At 41.8% G+C, this 21,290-nt stretch overlaps 1 protein-coding gene across 1 annotated transcript in view; it reads left to right on the top strand.

The window, feature by feature from the left end:
- Positions 1-20,971, top strand: part of ky (kyphoscoliosis peptidase) — a 35,917-nt gene extending 14,946 nt beyond the window's left edge. The window contains exons 3-6 of the mRNA XM_080186333.1: positions 6,310-6,427; positions 9,203-9,391; positions 17,007-17,197; positions 19,868-20,971. Coding sequence (XP_080042459.1) covers positions 6,310-6,427; positions 9,203-9,391; positions 17,007-17,197; positions 19,868-20,283 — 914 coding nt within the window. The 3' untranslated portion in view covers positions 20,284-20,971. The remainder of the gene's footprint in view (positions 1-6,309; positions 6,428-9,202; positions 9,392-17,006; positions 17,198-19,867) is intronic.
- The last annotated feature ends 319 nt before the right edge of the window (positions 20,972-21,290 follow it).

The raw sequence follows: 21,290 nt of genomic DNA, 5'->3' as shown, positions 1-21,290 counted from the left end.
TGGTGGAGAAAATGTTGCACCTTTTAAGGGAAAAGTAGATAATTTTTTGAAATGGAGCAAGATGCCTGGGGGTGTTTCCATGCAACTATGTTAGGAGTTGTGGGTTTTAAAGAAAAATAAAAGGCTGTGATTTGCACATGTAGATTCTAACTAACATAACAGATTTATTTTAGCAGCTCTGGTCTGTACTGAGGACAAATAAAGTGAAACAGCAGCCTGTACAACATACTAATGACAACACCATCAAGTTATATGATCAGCTTTTAAAGTAATCATGCAACATTTTTAAATTATAACACTCTCTATGGTATTATAGTGTATAGTAGTCTAGCATACATTTTTGTCATAATTACATCTGAACTAAGTGCATTTTTTTTTAGAAATTTAAAAAGTGTGGAGATAGTTCATCCAAAAGTGCATAAGATGGAGCTGCTGTATCTGTACTCACTAAATGCCCTTGAAGTAGCACTTGTAGAAAATACACAGAAAAAATATAACCTACAAACCGAGAAGTAAGTAAATAATGACCTTATTCAAATGTGAAATTCTCCGGCTGTTCACACTGGCAGGATTCTCTGGTCCCACCAGTGACACACTCCCTGACATGGGTTTCCTAGTGGCATGAGGTGGCTTCAAGGACAATTCACACTGACAGCAATGGGACCGAAAGATACTGCCACAAGCGAACAGTGCAGTTCTGAGAAAAATGATGAGGAGGTCGGAGAGGTAGCCAGGGAACCACAGACCAGTGAGTTTGTGGTACGCAACTATTGGAGAAAATGCTGAAGGAGAGAATCTATCTATACTTGGAGTGGCAAAGTTTGTTCAGGGATAGCCAGCATGGCTTCTTCAGAGGGAGGTCATGCCGAACAAATTTGATTGAATTTTTTGAGGAGGTGACCAGGTGTGTAGATGAGGGTAGTGCAATTGAAGTTTATATGGATTTCACAAAACTTTGACAAGGTCACACATTGAATTTTTTGTTTACATGAAGCAGTTTACACCCACCCCCATGTGGATGTGAAGACCACGTTGGATGAAATATACATAACCACAAATAGCCTTGAGATGAAACATCCCAACAGCCGAAGAATTTCATAATTAAGTAAGGTTATTTGCTTCTCAGTCTGTAGGTTTAATTGCTTCTCAGTCTGTAGGTTATATTTTTTCTCTGTATTTTCTACAATTGCCACTTCAAGGACATATAGTGCCTACAGAGGTGGCAACTCCACATTATGTACTTTTGAATGAATTGTCGCCACACTTTCTAAATTTCTAAAAAAAAATGCATTTAGTTTAAATGTTATTATGATAAAAATGCATGTTAGACTATTAAACATGCCTACCACTCTATTGCCCATGCACATTTTGGCAAATCAGACTACAAAGCTGTGCTCCTGCTATCAGCTTACAAGCAAAAACTGAAATGGGAGAATCCATCAAAGAAAGTTGTGCGAGTATACGCCTACAGCGACTGACTTCATTAGTAAATACGTAGAAGACTGTGTGCCAAAGAAACAAATCTGTTTGTTTCCCAACCAGAAACCATGAATGAACAGGAATATCCACTGCTGGCTGAACTCTAGGTCTGAGGCCTCCAAGTCAGGCAACCCTGACCTATACAAGAAAGCAAGTCTCACAACACCAGGTTAATGTCCAACAAGTTTATTTGATAGTAAACCCACTAGCTTTTGGGGTTTGCCCCTTCATCAGATGAGTGGAGAGTTCTGGTCACACACAGAGCGTATAAAGGCACACACAGTTTACAGAATACTGATTACAGCTAATCAATTCTTAAAAGTGCAGACAATGTGAGTGGAGATAGCATTAAGCATAGGTTAAAGAGATGTATATTGTCTTCAGACAGGACAGTAAGTGAGATGTCTCGGCCAACATTGTCTACCTGATACGCTGCAAGAAAGGATGTCCCGAGGCATGGTAAAGTGGGGAGACCATGCGACAGACACTACGACAACGGATGAATGAACACCACTCAACAATCACCAGGCAAGACTGTTCCCTTCCTGTTGATGAGCACTTCAGTGGTCGTGAGCATTCGGCCTCTGATCTTCAGGTAAACATTCTCTGAGACGGCCTTCACGACATTCAACAACGCAGAGTCGCTGAGCAGAAACTGATAGCCACGTTCTGCGCACGTAAGGACGGCCTCAGCCGGGATCTTGGGTTCATGTCACACTATCTGTAACCCCCATGACTTGCCTGAGCTTGCAACATCTCACTTACTGTCCTGTCTGAAGACAATACGCATTTCCACTCACATTGCCTGCATCTTTAAGAATTGATTAGCTGTAAATACTCACATTCTAATCAGTATTCTGTAAACTGTGTGTGTTTTTATATGCTGTGTGTGACCAGAACTCTCCACTCACCTGACAAAGGGGCAAACCCCGAAAGGGTTTACTATCAAATAAACTTGTTGGACTTTAACTTGGTGTTGTGAGACTTCTTACTGTGTTTACCCCAATCCAACGCCGGCATCTCCACATCATGACTGTATAAGAAAGCCAGGTACGGTCTAACAAGATACATCAAAGATGCCAAAAGATAGTACCAGACCAAGCTAGAGTCACAGGCTAGCCACATGGACCCCCCATCGACTATGGCAAAGTCTGCAAGATATATCAGGCTACAAGGTGATGGCATCTTGTAAAATCAATGGCACAAATGCACCCTTCCCCAGTGAACTCAACTCATTCTATGCCCGTTTTGAACAAGAGGCCAGCGAGAGCACGCTCTTCACCCCAGAAGCCTGGACGAACCTGTATCCAAGGTCACCACTGCAGACATCAGACTAGCCTTCTCAAAGGTCAACCCACGGAAGGCAACTGTCCTGGTTGGGGTACCAGGACGAGCACTCAGATCCTGCATGGACCAGTTGGCGGGGGTATTCGCAGACATTTTCAACCTCCCTTTACAACAATCTGACGTCCCTATCTGGTTCAAAAAGATGAAGGTATCATCACAGTACCAAATAAAGGCTAAGCAGCATGCCTTAATGACTATCATCCGGTGGCTCTGACATCCATCATTATGAAGTGCTTTGAAAGGTTAGTCATGGAATGAATCAATTCCGGCCTCCCAGATTTCCTGGATCCACTACAGTTTATCTATCATCATAACAGGCTCACGACAGATACCATTCCCGTAGCCCTACACCCAACTCTGGAATACCTAGTTAACAAAGACACTTACGTCTGACTCCTATATATTGCGTACAGCTTAGCCTTCAACACCATTATTCCTAATAATCATATCTCCAAACTCTGTGGCATGGACTTGGCTCCTCCCTCTGTAATTAGACCTTAGACTCCCCAACCCACAGACCACAGTCAGTAAGAATAGGCAACAACACCTCCTCCACAATCATCCTCAACATTGGTGGTGCCCCACAAGACTGTGTCCTTACTATCCATCTTATACACCTGTAACTACGTGGCCAAATTCCCCTACAATTCGATTTTCAAGTATGTTGACGACACCACCATAGTGCGTCAGATCTCAAACAATGATGAGACGGACTACAGGAAAGAGATAGAGAATCTGGTGAACTGGTGTGATGACAATAATCTTCCTCAATGTCAACAAAATGAAGTACATTGTCATCGACTTCAGGAAGCGTAGTGGAGAACATACACCTGTCTACATCAATGGGGATGAAGTGTAAATGGTCAAGAGCTTCAAGTTTTTAGGTGTCCAGATCACCGACAACCTGTCCTGGTCCCCCAAGCCGATGCTATAGTTAAGAAAGCCCACTAACGTCTTTACTTTCTCAGGAAATATGGCATGTCCGTTACACTCTCACTAATGTTTACAGATGCACCATAGAAAACATTCTTTCTGGTTTTGTATCACAGCTTGGTATGGCTCCTGCTCTATAAAGAGCTGTGAACAAAGACCAGTCCATCACACAAACCAGCCTCCCATCCATTGACGATGTCTATACTTCCTGCTGCTTTAGAAAAGCAGTTAGCAAAATCAAGGACCCCACGCACCCCAGACATACTCTCTTCTACCTTCTTCCATTGGACAAAAAATATACAAGTCTGAGGCCATGTATCAACCAACTCATGAACAGCATCATCCCTGCTACCATCATACTTTTGAATAGGCCTACCTTGTATTAAGTTGATCTTTCTCTACACCCAACTATGACTGTAACACTACACTCTGCATTCTCTCCTTATCTATGCACAGTATGCTTTGTCTTAATAGCATGCAAGAAACAATACTTTTCACTATATACTAATACATGTGACAACAATAAATCAAATCAAAAATGGGAGACGTATAAAGAAAGCAAATGCACATGGGATAGAGAGTAATTTGATAAGTTGGATTCAAAATTGGCTCAGTTGTAGGATGATGTGGAGATGCTGGTGTTGGACCGGGGTAAACACAGTAAGAAGTCTCGCAACACCAGGCTAAAATCCAACAGGTTTATTTGGTAGTAAACGCCACTAGCTTTCGGAGAGCTGCTCCCTTGTCAGGCGAGTGGGAGTTCTGATCACAAACAGGGCATATATAGGTACACACAGTTTACAGAATACTGATTAGATTGTGAATCTTTACAGCTAATCAAGTCTTAAAGGTGCAGACAATGTGAGTGGAGATAGCATTAAGCATAGGTTAAAGAGATGTGTATTGTCTCCAGACAGGACAGTAAGTGAGATGTTGCAAGCCCAGTCAAGTCATGGGGGTTACAGATAGTGTGACATGAACCCAAGGTCCTGGTTGAGGCTGTCCTCATGTGTGTGGAACTCCAGTTGAGGCCATCCTCATGTGTATGGAACTCAACCGGGATCTTAGGTTCTCAACCGGGATCTCAGGTTCTCAACCGGGATCTCTTTAACCTATGCTTAATGCTATCTCCACTCACATTGTCTGCATCTTTAAGACTTGATTAACTGTAAAGACTCACATTCTAATCAGTATTCTGTAAACTGTGTGTGCCTTCTTATGTCCTGTTTGTGATCAGAACCCCCCACTCACCTAACGAACAGCACTCCAAAAACTAGTGGCATTTACTACCAAATAAACCTGTTGGACTTTAACCTGGTGTTGAGAGACTTCTTACTCAGTTGTAGGAGACAAGGGTGATAGGAGAGGCAGTTCTTTCGAGTCTGGAAGCCAATGTCCAATGGTGCACTACAGAGATTTGTGCTGGGTCTCCTATTATTAATCATCCATGTCGTTTAAATAAATGACAATGTGAGGGGGAGGATTAGTGTGTTTGCAGTTAACACAAAGATTTGCTGGGTGACTAACAGTGAGGTTGAGTGTCTTAGGCTACAGGAAGATATAGACAGAATTGTCAAATAGGCAGATAAGTAATAGATGAAATTTAACCCTGAAAAGTGTGCGGTGATACACTTTGGAAGGAGTTTCAAGTGTTTCATGTTTTAAGAAACACTTGCACATCATAACGTCCAAGGCTATGGGCCAAGTCCTGTCAAATGGGATTAACTATGTTGTTCAGGTGTTTCTCACATGTCTTTGTGGATTTGATGGACCGAAGGGCCTCTTCTGCCCCATATGATTCTGTGAAAGTCACCTCAACAACTTTGTTAACAGTAATTAGGGTTATTCTTCAAATAATACAGCTCCACCTTGGCCCTTTGTCTCTCAACTCCTAAATATACTACAAAATTATTTGTACAATGTGTTCGGCAACATTATCAAAGGTTCAAGAATGCTGCACAAATACTAGTCTTTGTTTATTCAAGGATGAAGAATAAATCACTTTTAGATAGCAGCACAGTGGCACAGTGGTTAGCACTGCTGTCTCACAGAGCCAATGACCCAGGATTAATTCCTGGTTTGTGTCACTGTGCGGAATCTGCATGTTCTCCCCGTGTCTGTGGGGGTTTCCTCCGGGTGTTCCAATTTCCTTCCAGTGTCTGAAAGATGTGCTGTTTAGGTGTATTGGCCATGCTAAATTCCCTCTCAGTGTGGCAACTAGGGGTTTTTCACAGTAACTTCACTGTCATGTTAATGTAAGCCTACTTGTGACACTAATAAATAAACTTAAACTTAAAACTTTAGATATACTGCTTATAAGGTCTGAGTTGCCATCACTCCTGAGGTTAAGTTCTGTATTGTAACAGTTTCTGTAAACTGTATCTGACCTTCTTTCACTCTTCCTGTCTTTCTGTAATAATAACAAGGTGGTAAGCTACCAGTACTTTAGACGAGTATATCTATTTTTAATCCTTTTGATTTTTGTTGCAATTATTCAAGCTGATCTATAATCTGCTCAATTACCAAGCTAGTGCTTTGATATCTTTGCAGAATATGATGTGAAAGGATATCACAACAAAGATCTGAAACATGATGGGCCCAATGATGTACTGAAGACTGGAAAAGCAGTGTGTGCTGGATATTCAGGTCTCTTCTGTGAAATGTGCAGGTAACGCTTAGTTTCATTTTGTCTTTGTTCTCTTTCCCTCTAGCCCCCTTCATTGTCCTTTTTTTGTTTAATAATTTTGAAATTGCTATGAACTTTCTTCCTCAGTCCCCTGAGGTTCTGGGACCTCCCTGCACCCCATCTGAAACCCATTTTCAATGAGTTCTGTGTTGAGGTCAAGCTCATTGGGACACTGGATATTCCATTCCATTCCATTTAGGGGAGGTGATGGCCTGGTGGTATTATCGCTAGACCATTAATCCAGAAACTCTAGCTAATGTTCAGGGGACCTGGATTCTAATCCCACCGTGGCAGATGGTGAAATTTGAATTCAATAAAACATCTGTGATTAAGAATCTACTGATGACCATGAAACCATTGTCAATTGTCTGAAAAACCGACCTAATTTGCTAATGTCCTTTAAGTAAAGAAATCTGCCATCCTTAGCTGATCTGGCCTACATATGATTCCAGAGCCACTGCAATGTAATTGACCCTCAACTGTCCTTGGGCAACTCGGGATGGGCAACAAATTTCTGGCCTGCCAGAGAAACCCGTGTCCCACAACTGAAGAAAAAAAAAATACAGCATTGGATCGTAAAGCCTATAATGCTTGAGCTTCTTGGAATTGTGTCATGCAACCTTTGACATCTATCTAAACCCTAGCAGATTTGGAGAATGTTACATCCAAAGGTGATAAGGCAACTCTTCCTAAGCATTATGGTAGTGACTTTTAAGGGATGTGTTGACAAGTACATGAATAAAATGGGAATAAAGGGATATGGTCCCTGGAAGCGTAGGGGGTTTTAGTTAAGTTGGGCAGCATGGTCGGTGCAGGCTTGGAGGGCCGAAGGGCCTGTTCCTGTGCTGTAATTTTCTTTGTTCTTTGTTCACTATACCTGGATCAAGCTCAAATCATGGAGTGGGTTCCTTTGACTCAAAAAGTATAACTACCTGAGCCAAGCTGTTTGACAATTTAACAATAAAATACACGTGGAAAGTATGATAGTTCAAGGAGGCGGTGTCAGAGGAGGTAATTTAGAAATTAGAAGGGATTACAATTGACAACCTTGCTGAAAAAAGCTGTAAGGATAAGCCCAGCAATGACAGGCCAGTCATTTCAATTTTAGTCAAGGGAAACCTTTAAATTCTATAATTGGGATGAAATTGATAATCACATTGACAAATGTGGGTCAATTAAGAAATACAGTAAGAAGTCTCACAACGCCAGGTTAAAGTCCAACAGGTTTATTTGGTAGCAAAAGCCACTAGCTTTCAGAGCGCTTCTCCTTCGTCAGGTAAGTGGGAGGGAGTTCTGTTCACAAACAGAGCTTAGAAAGACAGAAACTGAATTTACAAAATAATGGTTGGAATGTGAGTCTTTAAAGGTAGTCAAATGTTAAAGGTACAGACAATGTGAGTGGAGAGAGGGTTAAACACAGGTTAAAGAGATGTGTATTGTCTCCAGCTAGGACAGTTAGTGAGATTTTGCAAGCTGAGGCAAGTCATGGGAGTAACCTGATAACTCCCACGAGCTAGCAGTCAAAGAAGGTGAGCAGTTCTGAGCTCAAACACAAGAATTCACACAATGTCAGCCAAAACTCAAATGCATACACAGACACGTACTTGCCATAGATGTACGAAGGCCAGACACTGAGCAACAGATCGTTAATACAAAGATACCAAAGGTATCATGTGCAGAAATGGTGGAAGAAAGCACATACATTGGAAAAAGAAGCAAGCTTCATGCAGAAGTAGCATGAAATGGATACAGATCTGATAGCCTAATAGAATATATTTCGAGAACCCTCTCAGAAATTGAAAAAGGCTACTCGAATTACGAGAAAAAGCATTATCAGTAGCTTTTGGTGTCAAGAAATTCCACCAGTAATTGTATGTAAGCACTTTACCCTTATCTCTGATCATAAATCACTTTTGTTTTTTTTTAAAAGAAGAGAAGGCTATTCTGCCAGTCACATTTGCAAGAATTCAATGTTCATCCTCTCTGCCTATGAATACATCTTCAATCACCAGCCTGTAACAAACAGAACAAATGTAGATGCACCTAGTCACCAACCTTTACAAGAGACTGTTATATCTCCCCCAGTACCACAGGAAATTGCTATGGCATTGAATTTCTTACACACATTGCCAGCTGTGGTGAAACAGATCAAGTATTGGACCAGTCAGGATCCAATGCGTGTGGTTCCAACAACATTCAAAAAGTTTGATACCACCCAGCCCACCTGATTCTCATCCCATCCAACAAGATAAAAAATTACTTTCTCCACCACTAGCACTCAATGGAAACAGTCTCCAACATGAAATTCAACAACTCAAAAGAGATACCTGGGAACACCACCACCTGAAAGTTCCCCTCCAAGCCACTCACCATCCTGACTTAAAAATATATTGCTGTTCCTTCACTGTCACTGGGTCAAAATCCTGGAGCTCCCTCCCTAACAGGTGTCCCTACACCACATGGACAGCGATTCAAGAAGATAGCTCACCACCACCTTCTGCAGAATGATTAGAGATGGGAAATAAATGTTGGTCTAGCCAGTGACACTAACATTTCATGAGTGAATTAAAAGAGATACAGGAATAATCTCTCTTCCTACAATCTGCAGGCTTTTACACCAATCTTGGCATTCCTCAGTTTCACATTTTCTCCCACCTTTATCAAATCCCAGAGCAACCCTATTGGCCCACACACATTTCTCAAAACAAAATTGGATGAGGTTGATGATTAACTCTATATTAAATGACCACAAATTAGTCTTGCAGGAATAGAGTGTACCACAATTGAAGGATACGCCAAAGGCTACAACTATGATGTTGGAAAGAAGTTCACAGGAAATGCTGACCATGCATGGAATGCTGTGTTCCTGGAGGGGAAATGGCACCTTCTGGATAGTACCTGGGGAGCAGGCCACGTTAATGAAACTTGCACCAAATTTACTTTCAAGTAAGTATTTCCTTTCACTTTAAGTGATTTCTACATTTACTTATTTCTACGTTGGTAGGCACTGAAGGCAATATATAGATATTTTAACCTTGTACTCAAAGGGGCAGGTTGTAGTTTTCACCTTTTTCATTTATTGAGGTCTCAATGTTTTTCCCAAGGCTAAAAACAGTTGACAGATTTGCAGAACTTTACTATTGTTGTTCTGCAAACAGGAAGCAGGGAATGGCAAAATAACTCACCTCCAAAATGGAACTCAATGGGGAATACCTTACCTGTATTCAGCCCCTTTCCCCTAATGCTGGGCCTAACGTCATTAAAAGCTATATTTAACAAAATGGTCCCAGTGCATTGTACCTCCTCAGTTATGACATAATGTTCATGCAATGGATGGACACTGGTGAGAACATGGAGATTCCTATGCCTATTTCTCAGGTGATAACAGTGTCTTTAGAGCAGGGCTGGGTAACTCTCCCCATCCCACCCACTCACACACACACACACACACACACACACACACACACACACACACACACACACACACACACACACATGCTCACATGAACACACGCAACACACACACAATCAGTGACTGTGACCTTGTCCACAAGCTTACCCTTGACCTTTTGCAATGTTCTAGTGAACCCTAGCATAAACTGGGGGAATCTCATCTTCTGATTGGGCATTTTACAGCCTTCTGGATTGAACATTAAGCTCAACAACTTCAGAGCATGAACTTTCTCCTAAACCTTCACCCCAATTCCATTTATTTTATTTTATTCCATTTCATCTCCTTTGTCCATTTTATCATCCTTTTTCACTGCTATTTTTCCACTTCTCCATTCTAGCTCCCCTCCTTTCTACACTCTCCACCCTCTATCCTGCCGCTCTTGCATTCTGATCACCTAATGGACACTCGTGAATTGTTTTGTCTCCTCAGCATTCTGGTGCTGAGAGGCAGCAGTGCTAGCTACTGTGCCTCTGTGCTGCCCCAGTCATCTAACTTCAGGTTCCCTGTGGATCAGGATACTGATGTTATGTAAAATTAGTTAAATACTTAATTTAGATGATCATCAAAATCAAAAGCATTTTAAGAGTAGTGTTGCAAGAATATTCTCCTTGTAGCAGGGAAGCCCAGGAGATTTAAATTAAGAATGATCTCAGGCCACAAACTCACACACACAGACACAAAATCAGTCACAGGCCGTGCGCGCATGCATGCACGCACACAGACACACACAAACCGGTGCTTAGAACTGCTGCTTCACAGTTCCAGGGACCTGGTTTCATTCTGACTTTGGGTGAAAGAGTTTGCACAATCTCCCCGTGTTTGCTTGGGTTTCCTGTGGGTGCTCCAGTTTCCTCCCACAGTCCAAAGATGTGCAGGTTAGGGGATTCACCATAGTAAATGCACAGGGTTACGGGGATTGGGTCTGGGTAAGATGCACTGTGAGAAAGTCGGCACAGATTTGATGGGCTGAATTATCTCCTTTTACACTAGGGATTCTATGATTCTATTCTATGGTTTCATTAAAATTTGTCACAGGCAACACACACATAAAAACTATTTTAAAGAGAGAAGACAGAAAGGTTTGCTTTAATCTGATGGCTGAGTTTGCCTTTCCTTAATGAGTAGCACAGCTTACGTGGGTCTCCATCAGGGCATTCTGAAATTTAGCTCAATTTTCTGCTTGCTTTCCTTCCCTCTCTCTGTCCCTGTCTCAGTCTCTTTCTCTCTCTCTGTCTGTCTGTCTCTCTCTGTGGCTGGAATTTTATAGCCCTGCCTGCTACAGGAACCATAACGAACGAAGGGCATACCATGGGAAGGTCTGCTGACCTCGGGCAAGAGTTTACAGTTTCAGAATGAGCTAGGCTGTAAAATCCACCCTGTATCTCTCTTTATTTCTCTCTTTTCCCACTCTGTCTCACTCCCAAACTGGCCCACAACAGTGATTCAACGACCCAAGGTCCTGGCCAATACCCAGTGTCCAAGGCTGCACCTGAGCCTAGAGACTGGGCCTCTTCCTTTGTTTGCAGGGGCTTAGTACTTGTTCTGGGACATCATGGAACTGGGAGGAGGAGGAAGTGAGTCCCTGATGAAGTTAAGAGTCCTGCTCGCTTTCTCCCCTGCCCTGGTTACTCACTTTTCACTACCCGATGGCTGCCAACAGCTTACCTTTGCTGCCCTGCACCTGCTCTGGATCTGGAGCCTTGCTCCCTCCCCTCACCTGGGCCTTTAGGAACTACAAATAAGGCAAAGGCATCAGAACATGGTGATGGCTGGCCCAGGATGTAGCATGCAAGGGGATAGGGCCAATTTTGAAATTTCTCTGAGGGCCAGATCGGACGCCTGCTTGAGGATTCCTCCCTGTTGTGTATGTGAGGCATAGCCCCATTAGGAGGACAGGTCAGGTAGTCCAGGGTGTGGGGTGAGCTGCCCAGGAAACTGCTCCTACAGGGCTGAAGTGCAAGATATATGGTTCTTTAATGCACCCTATTGTTCCTGTGGCTTGCCTTTCCCTGTGACTTCTTTGGGGCTACCTTCCCAGTAGTCTCAGACTTAACACTAAATCCCATTGCCAGTATAAAGTCTGGGATTACCTGCTTTAAAACTGCAGTTGGCATTTGGACCAAATCACATTGGATGTCATATTGGTAAAAGCACTTGTACCTATTCCAGATGTAGGCAGAGTTTGAAGCCCACGAGGGCTATCAGCGTGTGGAATAATTTCTGTTCACTGGTTAGGTAAGGAACAACCACAACCTTTGCCAGAGAGGGGGCGGAGCCAGAGTGGGCTGAGTCATGACAGAGGGTGTGGAGACAAGCCAGGAGTCCACAAGATAGGAGGAATTCTGCTGGAATAGGAGCTTTGTCTTCTTTAACTAGATGGAACTTTTAAGTTTTTAAAAATTTATTTGTTAGTGTCACAAGCAGGCTTATATTAACATTGCAATGAATTTACTGTGAAAATTCCCTAGTCGCCACATTCTGATGCCTGTTTGGGTACGCTGACAGAGAAGTTAGCGTGGTCAATGCACCTGACCAGCACATTTTTCAGACTGAGAGGAAACCGAAGCACCTGGAGGAAACTGACTCAAACATGGGGACAACATGCAAACGCCACACAGACAGTGACCCAAGATAGGAATCAAACCTGGGTTCCTGGTGTTGTGAGGCAGCAATGTTAACCACTGTGCCACCCTGGTTTGTGATCCATATCAATGATAAAGTGCCTCCCATACACATACTGGTAGAATTTCTTTCTCTCATGTACTGTTGACAAGTCTTCTTTTTCAATCAGCCTCTGAGAGGGTGTTTGAGACCCACACTCTAGGTTTTCAGATCCATCATCCATCTTATGGGTCCATACTGCACCAACACCAGATGGAGAGGCATTGCAGGTTAACACCAATTCCTTAGATGTGTCAAAAAGCACCAATAAACTCAACAAATGTAATAATTGCTTTGCACAGTTAAAAACTTCTCTCTGGGGAGTATGGGGAGTATTCCAAAATTAATGCATCTTGAGCAACATATGCAAGGAGATCAATAATGTTGACAAATTTGGTAGAAAATGCCCATTGTAACTCACCATTTCTAAAAATGGCTTGAGCTCAGATATGTTTTTGGGGACCAATGCTACCTTTATTGCTCTGACCTTGCCTTCCATGGGTGTAATCCTGGTGCAATTACATGGTACCCCAAGTAGGATACCTTAGCAGCTTGAAAAGTACATTTCTCCTTCTTGAAGTGAACTCTAGCCCCTTGACATCTCTTTAGCACTGCTTCTAAGTTTGCTAGATGCTCGGCTTCTGTCAATTCAGTTATAAGAACATCATCAAGATATACCATAACTCATAGCAGCTCTTGCAAGAGACTCCATGTTGTTTTCTGGTGTGTTGTCGACATGTGTTATTTTCCAAAGAGTAAGCACGTATATTGAAACACACCTTTGTCTGTATTTATTGTAACATAACCTTGGGAAGCATCATCCAATTCAACTTGTTGATATGCGTGGCTCACATCCAGCATTATATAAGACTGACCACTGGTTAGCTTTGCATACAAGTCTTCAATCTTTAGGATTTGATACTTATGATAGTTAGCTAATTTGGCAGTTTGATTAGCTATTAATTTATAGTCTCCACAGATGCGGACAGTCTTGTCAAGCTTTAGCATGGGGACTATGGGTGCTGCCCACTCCATAAATTGAACTGGCTGGATGATGCCTGGTTCTTCCAAACTCTTCAATTCTGTGTCCAGCTTCTCTTGCAAGGCAAATGGTACTTTTCTTGCCCTGAAAAATGAGGGGTTGCCTCTGGATCAACATAGATCTTCAACTGAAGCCGCTTTATGTTACCCAACTCATTGCAAAAATCTTCTCATATTTTTTCATTGACTTGGGCAGTCTCACTTGAAAGTTTGAAGGCTTTCCATTCATTTAATTTGATTTTCTCAAGCCAATCATGGCCCAAAAAATTTGGCCCTTGGCCTGACAATATTATTACTGGGAGCTGGGCAAATTGCTGCCAATATCTCAGATACTGTGGTAGTGCCCTTTATCTTGATGGCCTCTCCTGTGCACATTGTTAATTTTGCTGTATACCCCTCAAATTCAATGGCTCTTGTAAATATCGAAAGGTTCTTCCATACCTTACTTGACAAAGGATATACTGGCACTGGACAGAGTGCAGAGGAGATGCACTAGGTTGATTCCAGAGTTGAGAAGGTTGGCTTTTGAGGAGAGACTGAGCAGACTGGAGCTATATTCATTGGAATTCAGAAGAATGCTGGGAGGTCTTATAGAAACATATAAGATTATGAAGGGAATAGATAAGATAGATGCAGGGAAATTGTTTCCACTGACGGGTGAAACGAGAACAAGGGAACATAGCCTCAAAATAAGGGAAATCAGATTTAGGACTGAGTTGAGGAGGAACCTCTTCACACAAAGGGTTGTGAATCTGTAGAATTCCCTGCCCAGTGAAGCAATTGAGACTACTTCATTGAATGTTTTTAAGGCAAGGATAGATACATTTTTGAACAGTAAAGGAATTAAGGGTTATGGTGAGCGGACGGGTAAGTGGAGCTGAGTCCACAAAAAGACCAACCATGATCTTATTGAATGGCGGAGCAGGCTTGAGGGGCCAGATGGTCTACTCCTGCTCCTAGTTCTTATGTTCATTGTGGCAGAGGCAACTACGTCAACTTCCCCCTTTATTACCATTCACCAAAAGCATCACAGTGATGAGGGCTATGTTGTCCACTTCCATATTGAACGGTGAGTGAATGTTTAAATCCTTAGTACCGGACTCATCCATATCATGTACTTGCGATGCATTATTAATTCTGTTACTGGGTAGACTTGACTTTCTTTGATGTCGGTCCTTAAGTGACCTTTCCTGTGGCAGAAGAAATATTCACCCTCTTTATACCTGCAGGCTTTAGGGGAGTGACTTGACCCGCAATGGTAACACTCTAATTCAATCCTTGAAGATTGATTTATTCTTTTAAATCTTCTGGTTCTATTTGTGGCTGCATTTGCTTCCCATTTTGAAATTACCACATGCACTCAGGGGGATTGTCTTTCTCTTCCTCTCATCTTCAATTCCATAGCTTGAAGATAATATCCCAAACGTTCAATGTATTGAGTCCAGTCCTCCACAGATGCATCAAAAGGATCTATCTGTCCAAGTAGGGGCATAAATGCACAGACTGTTCTGTTTCTCAATTTGAACTGAATTTCAATGTGACTTTATACTCATGATCTTGGGACCACTTTTCTTTTCCTTTGATTCTCCTGAGCATGCGTTTGATACACAGCCTCACATCCCATGCCCAACTCCAGGTCATTTAGTGAGATAGTTGATTGATGAAAACACACTACCACCCAAAGCCATTTGTAATATTGTAGCGATTTAAGTTTAACTCAACCAGGGGAGCTCCTAGGGAAACTATTGTAACTTATGTTACAAAGTTAAGACAGATCTCAGGACTTCACAACTTTGGAGCCATGATATGCTGCAGAACCATTTAGTCTGTGGGGTAAACTATGAGGCCATCCCAAGAAAGCTATTAGCAGAGGCAGAGAAAAATTTAAGAAGACACTGGAGATAGCGCCAGCGATGGAGGATGCTGAGAAGGAGCTATAAAGCAGGCAAAATTGCACAAAATTCAGCAATGAGGGTGGAGCGCTGCAGTTAGCAGTGGCACCAAGAATGAAGATGTAATTTTAAAACAGAAGGCAAATGCAGCCACAAATAGAACCAAAAAATGTAAAAGAGTATGTGATAATTCCAATTCACCAGTTAGGTAAAATACTAACTGCAGTGTTTATTTACATATATCTATAATACAGAGGCTTACAGCCTCATGGCTGCCAGTCACCTCCTGAGAAAGTTCTGGAACAGAAATCCAAGCTCACCAGGGTGATCACCCACTTTTCTCCCTGATTGGTTCCATGCATCATGTGATCCTTACTCTGCTAAAGGATCCTTAAAGGGACAATCACCACAATGCATAACACTGAGGATTTGTCACTGGTGCCATTGTGGAGCTCACACTCCAACTAATGATTCTTCGCAACATCACACAGCTGAACACAAGTTCAGCAGCAGGTACAATCTCTACCTGTAGTATATTAAATCAACTACTTTTAGGTTAGTTGCTGGTTGATGTTTTTGGGTATTTTTAAGACTTTACAAGATTTTAGTGTTTTCTATAGTGGTTTTAATTTGCTATAGTCTTCAGGGAATATATTGACATGTGCTGACATTAAGGTTTCTTCACTGCTTGGCTGCTCTCAGATGTGGATGTACGAGTAGGCATTGGAACAACCTGATTGGAAAAATGAACAGAGGCCACAAGTTACTGATATAGTTGACAATCATGTCCATGCCTAGAGGGTGACTTCTTTGCTCTGTGCAAAATCCTGTGCCAAGTTAGTACTGGAATTTTCTGTGCGCTTTAATATTGAATGCAGGCTTTCTGCCAGACTTCCCAATACACCACATATTTAATTACACATGCTCATCGGGATTCTACATTTGGCTTGTAGCTTGCTCCATTGAAGGGTGGGTGACTGTACTTGTATAAGCCTTTGTTCATATTAATGCTCATGTACTTACAAGGAGATTCATCAAATTCAAATTGGAGATACACATGGCTCAAGTCCAATTGAGAGAATGTTGGGCCACCTGTTAACTGGGCTTGCATGGGGTATCTGTCCAATGGCCTTCTTTAGATCCAAATTGGATTCTGCCAATAATTTTTAACAGCACAAAATTGTTCATCTAATTAAGAAGAAGCCATTAATGTGATTGGTTGTTTAAATGGTTAAGCTTTAGAGTTTGGGGGTGTATTCAACATTACTATCCCCCTCCCCATCCTGGAAAACGTCAGAAGTTTTCAATTGTGCAAGTGCCTTGCATACCATTGGTTAGAGAGAAATTGATGAATGGGAGATATGGCTTTACTTGTACAGGCAACGAGATTGACTAAAGGAAGTCACATTAATTCCAAACCCATGGCAGCGCAAAAATCACTATTGCTGTTTTATAGTGTTACTCTGGGGGCTTTATTAATGGGATTCTCAGATGCTTTATCTTTATTTTGCAGGTATGTTGAATTTTATTTTTTTACTCATCCTACACTTTTCATCAATAATCATTTTCCCGTCGACGAAAAATGGCAGCTGATATCTCCAAAGATTTCCCTCAAAATATTTGAAAATATGGTGTTTAGAACGGGAGAATTTTATGACATTGGTCTGAAATATATCCACCCAGATGTACAGGTAGTATCCACAGGTAAACAATGAGACAATGTGAGTATGTGTACTGTTCTCGGGATCATCTGATAAGCTGGAATAAGCAGTCATTGGGAAGAGAGACAGGGAGAGAGGGAGGGAAACAGGGAGAGGGAGAGGGAGGGAAACAGGGAGACGGAGAGGGAGGGAAATAGGGAGAGAGGGAGGGAAACAGGGAGAGAGGGAGGGAAACAGGGAGAGAGGGAGGGAAACAGGGAGAGGGAGAGGGAGGGAAATGGGGAGAGAGGGAGAGGGAGGGAAACAGGGAGAGAGGGAGGGAAAGAGCGAGAGGGAGGGAAATGGGGAGAGAGGGAGAGGGAGGGAAACAGGGAGAGAGGGAGAGGGGGAGGGAGGGAAACAGAGGGAGAGGGAGGGAAACAGGGAGGGAGGGAAACAGGGAGAGAGGGAGGGGGACAGGGGGAGCGGGAGAGTGAGAGGGAGAGAGGGAGAGAGGGAGGGAAACAGGGAGAGAGGGAGAGAAACAGGAAGAGAGGGAGAGAAACAGGAAGAGAGGGAGAGAAACAGGGAGAGAGGGAGAGGGAGGGAAACAGGGAGAGAGGGAGAGGGAGAGGGAGGGAAACAGGGAGAGAGGGAGAGGGAGGGAAACAGGGAGAGAAGGAGAGGGACAGGGAGAAGGAGAGAGGGAGAGGGAGAGGGAGGGAAACAGAGAACATAAGAACATAAGAAATAGGAGCAGGAGTAGGCCATCTAGCCCTTTGAGCCTGCCCCGCCATTCAATAAGATCATGGCTGAACTGATAAGCTGAAAGAGAGAAATAAGATTGACAAAGGGAGACAGAAAGAGAGATAAAGTAAGAAAGAATGAGTGAGAAAAAAAGTGAAAAAGAAAGAATGAGCGAGATAGAGAGCAAACCAAAGAGAAAGAAATAATTGCCGGAGTTCTACTGTCCTGCCCGCCACGGAATCAGAGCGGGCAAGAGGCAGACAATGGAAATGTCCATTGACCTCAGGCGGGAATTTCAAGCAAGACCAGGAATCCTGTCCAAATGAGTGAGATAGAAAGCAAACAGAAGAGTGAGAAAACGATTATATTGTCAATCACACAAGACTAGACTCTTGCCCTCAGTCAGGGGTCAGTAGCAATCGTTCTCATTAACAAAACAGTTGGTCAGTCATCCCAACTCCAGGCCAACAATAAAATAAAACAACTGCAGCAATGAGTCCTTGATATTTGCATTCAAACCACAAATTAGCAAAATTGGCCAGGAGTAGAGATGTCTATTAGTGAAATCGGCTAGGTTGGAGATTCCTTGCCGATTGTTTCCTCAATTAGATTATTTGCAACTCCACAATAAAAACAGAAAGGACGAAGCAATAATGAATTAACATTCTAATAATGTGTACACAATTGTTTCTAAAATCAAAGATACATACAGTGGCCCAGAAATTTCTAAACAAGAATATCCAGAAGTGGCGCTAAAAATTCCTGAGATCCTCATTAAATTATGCTAAACAAGGCCCAATTCAATCCATATTCTCTCTCAGGACTTGTAAAGGAGAGATTAAGGTTGTCTACTAAGATTATCAATAACTTGCACATTAAAACATGACATTATTAGGAAAATACAATTGTGGAAGTGTTTCAATTTTGAGACAAAGTTCCCTTAAACAACAAAAGACATTAGAAATATATACTTTTATCTTGTCGCACCTGGAGTTCGAAGTGTGAATTTATAGCCTGCTCAAATCAAGCGAGAATTCAAAAAATCTGCATGAAATTCTCTTTTGAATGGGGTGGGAGTGGTTGGGTCATGGTTATGTTAGTGAGCAACAGAGGACTTTGCCAGAAGTTCTGCAGAATTAGTGTAAAAAATTGGGAAGGTTCAGGCAGAGCAATTTGTCTCCTGTTTGCTTTCAAGAGGTAGCAGTTCATAGTACCACACTGTACAATGTGTATGTAGTGCTCATATGATATGTAAAGCAGGAAAATGAATGATTTATTTATATTTATATAGTGTCTTTTTCCATTAGCCAAAACACAGGGTAGAAATCCTCTGCTCTTTGTCAAAATGGTGCCATTGGATGCATGTCCCAGAACAACAGACTGGACCTTTATTTTAAATTTGGTGCCTCTAACATGCAACATTCCCTTAATAGCACACAAGGTTAAGAGTGCAGAAAGCCTCAAGCCTGGCCCTGATCTATGCCATAGCAGGGATGGCAGTGGATGGTAGGATATGATGGCTCCAAGCAATCCTCAAATGCACTGAACAATTAACTGGATGTGTTGTAACTCAGGTTCAAAATGAGGCCATAACTCACAGCATCAAAGCGTCATCTTTCAACTATTAACATAAGGAACAACTGTTTCCTGTTATTAAAGAAGTTTGTCCAGGTAATGCATGTGGAGCACTGTCTCTTCATCCAGCTCAATTACAGTAACAAGAACCCTAGAATATAAACAGAGTAAATAGTAATGACCTGTTACTTCTCCCACACCAAGGCATCAGAAAATATGATACTAAACCGTATTTTGAAAATATGGAAGTCACTTGTAGTCAGCGTACAGTGCTAGGTACATTAGGTCTGTTTAGGAAAATGACTGCACAGTTATTCTAATAAAGCTAGTACCATATTAGAAACCAACAGAAACTCATAGTAGAGTTCATCAATGCAGGTATCTCTAACTTGTTTTTAATCATTTCAAACAGTAAATGGGAGAGTTATCATCAATGTGGAAGGTCAATATCCAACATATTTCATGTTCAATCTGGATGGTAAAAAGGATTGTGCTATTTTAACCATTACGAAATATGGTATGAAGCTAGAAGTTCTTCCGGAAAAGACTGGCGAATTCAAGTTAAAGATCTACGCCAGACTGTGGAACTCTAAAGAGGAGATGTATTCCTTTATATGTGCATATTTGGTTAAATGTGATTTTATCGATGAAAACTTCAAATTACCAAAGGCATTTCACAATCCTTTAGGTCCGAGTTGGATTACTGAGACCAAGGGTCTCATTCATCCCTCACACCCCGAACCCATTATTTACTGCGAAGATGGCAAATGTAAAATAAGGTTTATGCTGAATAAAGAACTCTCTTTCATCAGCAAAACTGTCATGTGAAGAAGTCAAATTGTCAGACGATGTCATGAGAAATCACATCTTTAAAACTCAGCAAGGCAATTGGGTAGAATTTAAGGTCCATCTTCCTGCTGCTGGTCTTTACGTTTTTGCAATCTTTGCCAAGGAAAAAGTCAAACCGCAGTCCATCACATGAACACATCTGTGAATACTTGATCTCGTGTCTAAACCGGAATGTCCACTGGCCGGGTTTCCCGAAGATTTTCAGCTCCCTGGACTGATGGATGTGAATTAGTCGAGCCCTCTCTGGAACTCTGCCACGTAATGAAATGGTGGCATTCAAGCTAAGAATTCCCCACGTGAGAAAAGTTCACATTCATGGCAAAACACCTTGCCCACTGACTCTGACAAATGAAGGCTATTGGGAAGGAAAGTGTAACACACAAGATGCCAAGTACCTCAGTGTTGGAGTTTCAGATAAAATGTTTGATACTAAGTTTACATTTGCCCTTCAGTATAAGATATCAGAGCATTAGCCTGAACACAGTGGTAAAAGCAATGAATACCTGTTGTTGTTCACCAATATTTTCAAAAATGCTGCCGACTTGCTATTAGGAATGAAAACACGTGATTTATCTGAAAGTCTGTCTAAAGATAATAAATATGCTTTGTAGTGTGGCATCACCTGTGGAATGGACAATTGTTGCTTTTTGAGATGTAACAAATTGACAAGGGCTTACTGATTCTTCATTCAACTTCAACACAAAAATGAAGTGTTCAAAAGAAGAAAACATTTGAAATTATATTGTCTTTACGCTTTCAGAATGCCCAAAAACATTTCAGAGCTAATAAATTACTTTTGAAATAAAGTCATTGTTGTAATGCTGAGAAACAAAGCAATCAGTTTATGTGCAGTGACAACATTAACTTGCATTTATATAACACCTTTAACATCTCAAGTGGTTGACATGAGCATAATCAACAGAACGTGATTCCAAGCTACTTACCAGTGATATTAGAATCAGTAACCAAGTCAGGTTTGAAGGACA

Source organism: Carcharhinus amblyrhynchos, chromosome 3 (genome assembly GCF_965287045.1).
Source record: "Carcharhinus amblyrhynchos chromosome 3, sCarAmb.v2.hapA, whole genome shotgun sequence".
Lineage (NCBI taxonomy): Eukaryota > Metazoa > Chordata > Chondrichthyes > Carcharhiniformes > Carcharhinidae > Carcharhinus > Carcharhinus amblyrhynchos.
The sequence above is the reverse complement of the archived record's forward strand: the minus strand, read 5'-3'. Positions and strand labels throughout refer to the sequence as shown.